This window comes from Solanum pennellii, chromosome 6 (assembly GCF_001406875.1).
Source record: "Solanum pennellii chromosome 6, SPENNV200".
In the NCBI taxonomy this organism is placed as follows: Eukaryota; Viridiplantae; Streptophyta; class Magnoliopsida; order Solanales; family Solanaceae; genus Solanum; species Solanum pennellii.
In genome coordinates this window covers 44,537,183-44,544,940 of record NC_028642.1, presented here as the reverse complement: position 1 = coordinate 44,544,940, position 7,758 = coordinate 44,537,183, and the positions used below count along the sequence as shown (strand labels likewise).

General features: G+C 34.9%; 1 protein-coding gene across 1 annotated transcript; it reads left to right on the top strand.

Moving 5' to 3' along the window:
• Positions 1–1,195: 1,195 nt before the first annotated feature.
• LOC107023004 lies at positions 1,196–2,701 on the top strand. Its single transcript, XM_015223568.2, has 2 exons — positions 1,196–1,427; positions 2,429–2,701. Exons 1-2 carry the CDS (start codon positions 1,196–1,198, stop codon positions 2,686–2,688), a joined length of 492 nt encoding a protein of 163 aa, XP_015079054.1. The 3' UTR covers positions 2,689–2,701.
• The last annotated feature ends 5,057 nt before the right edge of the window (positions 2,702–7,758 follow it).

The window sequence follows — 7,758 nt, the reverse complement described above, 5'->3', positions numbered from 1 at the left end:
CCAGGACAAACCATCTTAGTAGCTTAAACTCAGTGTTCCAGACGCGATGGGGCTAATAGAAATTTATCTGACTGTCAGAACTCAAAATTTTGACCAAAGTCAACCATATCAATAACATTTAATTAAAGAATGTCTGAATCACCAAATTACTCTGATCACATTAGGGACTACACCAACCATTTTTAAAATACAGACTAAGCATGAAAACACTAAGAAGAAGGACAAAATGGTCATTTTATAAATAAAAGTAATTTCACAAGAAATGGGACAATACATTTACGTTTTTATGCATTTTCACATACTAAGTACATTTATTATACCAACGCAATTTGTGCCTATATTTTCTCATAACATAGAATCTGACGCTCCTCTACCCAGAAATACTTAGTTTGATTGCACTATTGTTGACTAAATTGGATTGGTGAGTCCTCACGATTCAAGGGCAAGGCAATGGACAATTTTAGTGCTTTGATGTCTTTTTAGTTTTTAGATTATGTTCTTGACCTAGGGATTTGTCCAAGTCACATCTATGATAGTAGAAGACTTATGTTAAACTTAGCAGTATTCCTCATATTCTCTTATGTAATGTGGTATCCTTTATGCCATCTTATGGGTTGAGACTCATATTGCTTATTTTGATTTATTGTGTTTATTTTACATCCTGCCTATGTAAAGTTTCTTTGTAGGGTCTCTCATGGTCATATTTTTCATGTAACATCTAGAGTCTACTTTGAGTCATGAAATAAGTTATCATAACGGTGGGACACGCCGTTATAATTTTAAGTCCTGGTTATCCTATTAACTATCTAGATAATAAATGATATTTTCGCACTTCAATTTATTTTACTAACTGAAAAATCAACAATCAATAATATTTTCCTCTTTAATAGCTAATATGAAAATGTTGGTTCACACGTTTTCCGTTTTTCCTGAAAATTCCACTCTAGTAATTATTGTGTGTCTGAATACATAATGAGGACAAATTTTAGACTTCTTTGTAGTCAACTTTTTTGTTCCCAAGAATCTCCGGGTCATGATATTTCAAAACAATAATTAATTTTACATGACTTTTACATATATAAATACATCCATAAGTGTATCATCTTCCACATAGTATATTTCTTTCACTTGTTTTAGCAAACAATTATCATCAAGTGTCTTTCTGCAGAAAACCATCTAAGTTAAGAGAAAAAAAATGGTGCCTTACACTAATGCGATTGCATGTAGAGTATGTGATAAAATCTTTTCACATCCTCTGCCATTACTCTATCATTTTAATCAAGTGCATGGAAGAGAAGGTTATGTGTACACTAATGCAATTGCATGTAGAGTATGTGATAAAATCTTTTCACATCCTCTTCCATTACTATATCATTTTGATCAAGTGCATGCAAGAGAAGGTTATGTGCTAGAAAAACAACGAAGTGGTAAGACTATACATGAATATATTAATTCAAATATTTATTATTTGGCTTAATAATTTTAAGCTCATTATTTATTTGCCCGGCTAATTCTATTTGTTACAAGAAGTTTTTTTGTGTTACCTCTTTTTGAGCCAAAGATGATTCATTCTGGTTTTATCATATAATCACCATTTTGATAGGAGGACTACCTAGGGTGTTCACCCCTTATATTGTTGGGTGAAAATTCATTCTAAAGGGAGGCAAATCACCTTTTTTATACGAGGAATATAACATTCAATTCTTAGTTTATGTGAAAAATTTTCTTACAAGGGAAGCGATTCTAACTAGTGTGTGTATTTGAACATTCCTTTTTAGGAACATGCTTCATTTACTTTGATCAGTTAATCACATTTTTTATGGGAGAAAAAAAATTATCTTATTTACTACTTCTTTACAAGGAAAAACACTTTCAACAAGAATGTTTCTAATTTTTCTTAAGGAAGGAAATTTATTCAGATCCATTTGATAATTCACCTTCTTTATAGAAGGACGGGGATCTTTAAATTCCTAGTTAATTTAAAAACATTCATATACAAAAAAGTGATCCTGACCTTTTCTTTTAATAAATCCCTTTTACAGTGGGGATTGATTTTTGTTCGATTATCAAATCACATTACCTAAAACAATCTTAACCAAAGTGTTCCTCTTTTCTCGAGCTCAAATAAAAAAAATTATTGAAAGTTAGGAATTATATCCAATCAAGACCCATCTGGTATATATGTCTCATAATAAAAATTCGATTATTTAGATTTTTCTTATGTACGATCTACTGATGGGAAAGGACTCATGATTAGATAATGATTATACATGAGAGTGGATGAGTCTAATTCATCTCAATGCTTATTAGTGACACATAAAAGATATAAATACAAACATATATATATATATATATATATATATAATTCTTCATATAAAATTGTTTGATAATTTATTTTTACTTTAACATCATACTATTAAATTTGCAGGTTACCCTGTGTCAAGGACGACACATTTCAAGTTAAATTCTAAACAAGGTCACTCTCAATTTGCTTCAAGAGCAAATGGTCAAGCTAATTTTCGTTCAATGAGTGAAGAATCACATTCAAGGGGTCAAGTGCACAAAATTAAGGAGTTGAACCTATTTGACTTCACAAATGCTTTAATCAAGAATCCCGACAAGCCATTCATTTTTGAAAATGTTGAAGCAGATGAAGATCAAAATGTGGACTTAGAATTGAAGCTCTAGAATGTGATGAAATGATCAAGCATGTGAAATAACTTCTAAAAATGTTTATCTTTTTGTGTTCTCCCAAACTTAGATTTTTAAAAGTGTGTTTCTTTATTAGTATCTCAGTTGTCCTTCTTGTCATATCCACCTCTCCCCATCCCCCACCTGTTTTAAATTTTGAGTCGAGTCTCTTAAATGTTGGTATAATAAAGTTTAATACTTCTTGATATAAAATTATTAATCTTACTTTTATTTTTATCAACATGTTTTCAACGAATAACTTCTAATAAGAGTGTTTCGCTACTTTCAAAGGCACATGGATTATATACATTCCACTAGGTCTTACATTATATATATTTGGTATATTAGCACAAACAATTGAGATTTGTTTTGTCCCATAGAATTCGTTAAATGGGGGAATCTCCCTTGATCAAAGATTTCTCCATTTTCAAAAATCGAATACGAAACATGTAATTAAAAATTAAGAGATCACGTTTTTCCTTCCATATCATTTGCTAGTATGTGAAATGACATCTCTAAGATAATGTGACATCTCTCTCTCTCGCTCTCTCTCTCTCTATCTATCTATCTCTCTCTGAATCCTATCAATCCTAATATAAGGCATACTCCAATACAATATCACGACTTAATCACAATTAACCACAATTTGAAGTAAAGGATAGAGATCATAAGACTTACGAAGTCTCCTTCATAGTTCATCATCAAGGTCTTTCTATAACCCTCAATTCAAGCCAATTGGGTATACATCATCATAAGTCAATAATGAACATGATAACAAGTCTAGAAGAATCACTACATCATAATTCAATACTAAATCATAACTTAAAACAAGATACTTAGTCAATTCATAACATACTTCCTAACCTATATCATCTTCTCAAGAGCTAGCATAAAAGACTACAAATCATTCTAATTTTTTAATTATTAATGTAAAATTTCATCTAATAGTAATTCAACCATAACCAAGTTAATTGAACCAAATACAACCTAATTCATGTCGAGATCAAACCAAGGGTTAAGGGTCATCTCTACAAACTAGACCATACCATCAAGATATATCATAATTAATTTAGAATACATGTTAATAAATTCATATTATCCAATATAAAACATAAATAAACCAATTCATAACATAATTTTTGAGATTGAGAAAGACCCACATGAAAACTAAACTTTTGAAAATACTTTGAAGGAACCCATTGAGGAAAGAGGTCTCAAAGGTGAATTTAATCTCATACTTCAATGTTTGATGAAGAATTGATGGTGAAATTATCCCTTTACAGCACCCAAATCTCTCCCCTAGCTTGTCTTCAATGGTGTCTTTCAATAGAGAGAGAAAGAAGAGAGAAGGAAGAGAGTTTTATTTTAGAGTTGTAATTAGACTTCCCCTAATCCCTAAATAACCACCAAACCCTTTAATCAATTATTTCAGACTAAGTTAAAACATGCAGGAAAATTGGACCCTCACAGATGAGACCCCGTCGACGGTCCGTCTGTGAGTCGACAACTGGTCCCTCCTCCGTGCTGTACACTTGTCGATTTGGTCAGAGATTGTTTAGGTGAGGTCCTCCAACAAATTGTCTAAGTGTTGGTCTATGGTTGGCATCAACGCCCCATCGATCAACACACGCCCCGTTGATGCCCTTTCGTGGGTGCACACTGCCCAGGCAGTGTTTGAGTCCACTTGCAAGGGTCTTCCTCAAGGACCCTTGGTTGGTCCTTGGGGATTCATACCCGTACGTTTCTACTATGAATTAACTTAAACCCATGTTAGACACCCTTTCACCGATTATCATCTATTTTCGAATCCAAAAAGCTAGTCAAATAGGCTTAGGCACACTAGTACCTCCTAGAACTAGTTTCAGGACGTTCATAGACGTTTTGGCTCCTAGACTTTCTAAATGACTTATAAACATTATAATGGACCTTAAAAAAGTGTCTAGACCTTATGACACTTATTTTAGGCTCTAGAACACGTCTTGAATTTTTGAAGTGTTACAAAACTATTCACGATATGCAAACAAAACTCGCATCCATAACCAATGAGCTACGATGTCTGGGTGAACCTATCAGCACAAGCAAGCAGGTTAGAAAAGTTCTTCAAATCCTTCCTATGTCTTGTCAAGTAAAGTTGATGTTATTACTAGGGCTAAGGATCTGAAAGTCTTGATAATAGATGCTCTTAGTGTGAATATCAAAAACCCATAAGATGAATATAAATTAGGACATCTCAAAGAAGGAGGCTATACAGGACAAGTCACTAGTCCTCAAAATGTCATCGGGTGACGCATTTAGTGAGGAGGATAACCAAGAAAGTTCAGAAAAATGTGAGAAAACATGGAGGGTTCAGGAAAGGGGAAAATCCTCCTCAAATTGAATCTGCTAATGACATCTGTCACAAGTGTGGAAAGGTTGGGAACTTCATCAGTGATTTTCCAATGGCTAAAGCTAAAAACAAAGAGCACCACAGACCTAGAGGCGTAAAAGACAAAAGGAGGCACCTGGTCCTTGATAAAAATGGAAGGAATGTTGCAACTGATCATGTGGTGAAGAAAGCTCTTGCAGTATGGGGATACTCATCAAGTGAATCAGAATAGTCAGAATACCCTGATGATGCCTCCATAATGGTTGTTCAAGACGAGACAAATGTGTTTGATGGGTTGTTCTCTCTCACGGTAAAATCAAACGATGAAGATGATGAAAAGGTAACCCTCTTTGACATTAAGAAAAACTTAAATACATATTATGTTCGAAGGTTGAGGAACCTAGCAAATGTCTTGATTGACTATGTCATAGAGTTAACCACTAAACAACAGTCTTGATGTTCTAAATAAAGAAGGGGGTTATAGTGGTTCAGATGTCTATTCTTGAGGAACAAGTAATGGTTCTAGAATCTGAAAAATTACAAATAAGGGAGCAACTGGATCTAATGATTGAGAAATCTAGAAAAATAAATGGGAAGTCACTAATTTGCAAGTTGAATTAGAAATCAATCTAAACACTGCTGAGACCATACTTGCTTAAGCCCTAGAAAGAAATGACCAGATGGAGAGGGACTTGATCCGTCTTAAGAAAGAACTTCAAGTTTCCTTAAAATGGACAAACTCCACCAAAGTGCTCTCAAACATTATCAGTACAAGTTACGATAACAGAAAGGGGTTAGGTAGTGTGAACATTACTCCTCCTTACAACCGCACAACAAATATGTGTCTGTCTCAAACAACATATTGTGTCTTCACTGTGGTCCAAATGAGAATCTGAAGAGGGATTGTCCAGCCTGGAAGGCTTCACAAGAAAACTTCTTTGTCTACTCTAAATAGAAAAAAGCTCAGCCAGGGGGATCAGGACTTACTGTCAATAAGCCTAGCTAGGAACCTTCTAATAGAGAGGAATTGCTCCAGTTCGTAAGGCCTCAAACTTAAAGAGGTCAATTCTGCCCCATTGGCCAAAATACACTCTCATTACACCTTTGTCAGTTTATTGGGAACTTAGATTGAAGTGGGTTCCCAAGCTAACAAGTAATATTTGTTGCAGGTGAGCGAAGAAAGTAACATGAAGTGATTATATATGGATAACAGTTGCTCAAAGCACATGACTGGAAACACCAAAACTTCCTTTCACTCAAGGCACTTATAGGTGGAGGTGTCTCTTTTGGCGATGGCAAAAAAGAATATATTCTTGGAGTTTGAAAAGTTGAAATATCTCTTGAAAATTGCATTGATAATGTGTACTATGTAAGTGGGTTTAAGTACAATCTCCTGAGTGTTTTCTAGATTTGTGATAAGGGAAATGAAGTCAAGTCTTTGTCGGACAAATGCATTGTCACTTGTTTGTCTACAAAAAGAGTGATTTTGATGGCCAGAAGGAGGAAAAAATGTATGTGGGAGAACTAGAAACAACTCATGGAGACGATCTAACATGCCTAAGTGCTCAAAGTGAAAGCTCTGACGTGACAAAGGAGACTATGTTATGTGAGCTCTTCTCTACTGAACAAACTGGTTTCTAGGGAGCTGGTTCGTGGTCTGCCAAAGTTGAAATTCAGTGATAGTAAGGTGTGTGGTGCATGTGTTATTGGGAAACAAACCAGATCCTCATTCAAATAAAAGACGCAGGTCAGCTCTTCAAGGTTCCTGAGTTGATACATATGGACTTTTGTGGACCTGTGAAAATCCATAGTCGAACCTGAATGAAATACATCTCGGTGATTGTGTATGAGTACTCAAGATTCACGTGGACTATGTTTCTTAAGTCAAAGTTTGGGACTGCTAATGTGCTAATGATCTTTTTGAAATCGATTCAAACCAAGCTAAAGTACTTGATTGTTCGGATAAGGTCCAACCTTGGAACAAAATTTGAAAATGCAAAGCTTGATACCTTCTTTGTGGAAAATGGTATCAACCATAACTTTTCAGCACCCAAAACACCTCAACAAAAAGTGTAGTGGAAAGAAAGAACAAAACTCTGGTAGACATTACTAGAACCATGCTTATTGAGTCAGATTTTCCGTAAACCTTCGTTGAGGTAATCAATATTGTGTGTTACGTGACCAACAGGTATTTTATTAGATCTAGCCTAAACAAAACGCCCTATGAGCTACTCAATGGCAAGAAACCAAAGCTAAGCTACCCAAGGCCTTTTGGGTGCAAGTGATTTATGCTAAACAATGGTAAAGACGATCTGAGAAAATTTGATTTCAGAAGTGATGAAGGTGTCTTTGTGGGATACTCATTTTCAAGCAAGGCTTATAAAGTCTCCAACAAAAAAACACTATGCATTGAGAAAAGTTTTCATGTGGTCTTTGATGAGAGTGGTGATCTGAAGAACATAGATATGAAGGATGATGATGATCTGTTGGAGCTATTCAAGCTACAAACTGGTGAATCAAGACTTTGATATTATTTATCCTAGCCCATCTGAGAAGTGAAAGAGGATGACCAGCCTACTAAGGGACCTGGTCTCTCCAATGATGCACGTCAAAAGGAAATTCATCCTCCTGTGAATGATGATTCTGAAGATGAAGAAGAACAGATGGATCAACCACAACCTATGGGCTCTAGATCTGGATGG

Excerpts from the sequence above, each read along its gene's own strand:
- LOC107023004 (XM_015223568.2), top strand. The coding sequence starts at position 1,196 with ATGGTGCCTTACACTAATGCGATTGCATGTAGAGTATGTGATAAAATC. Across the intron at positions 1,428-2,428 it reads GCTAGAAAAACAACGAAGTG|GTTACCCTGTGTCAAGGACG; the intron begins GTAAGACTATAC and ends TTAAATTTGCAG.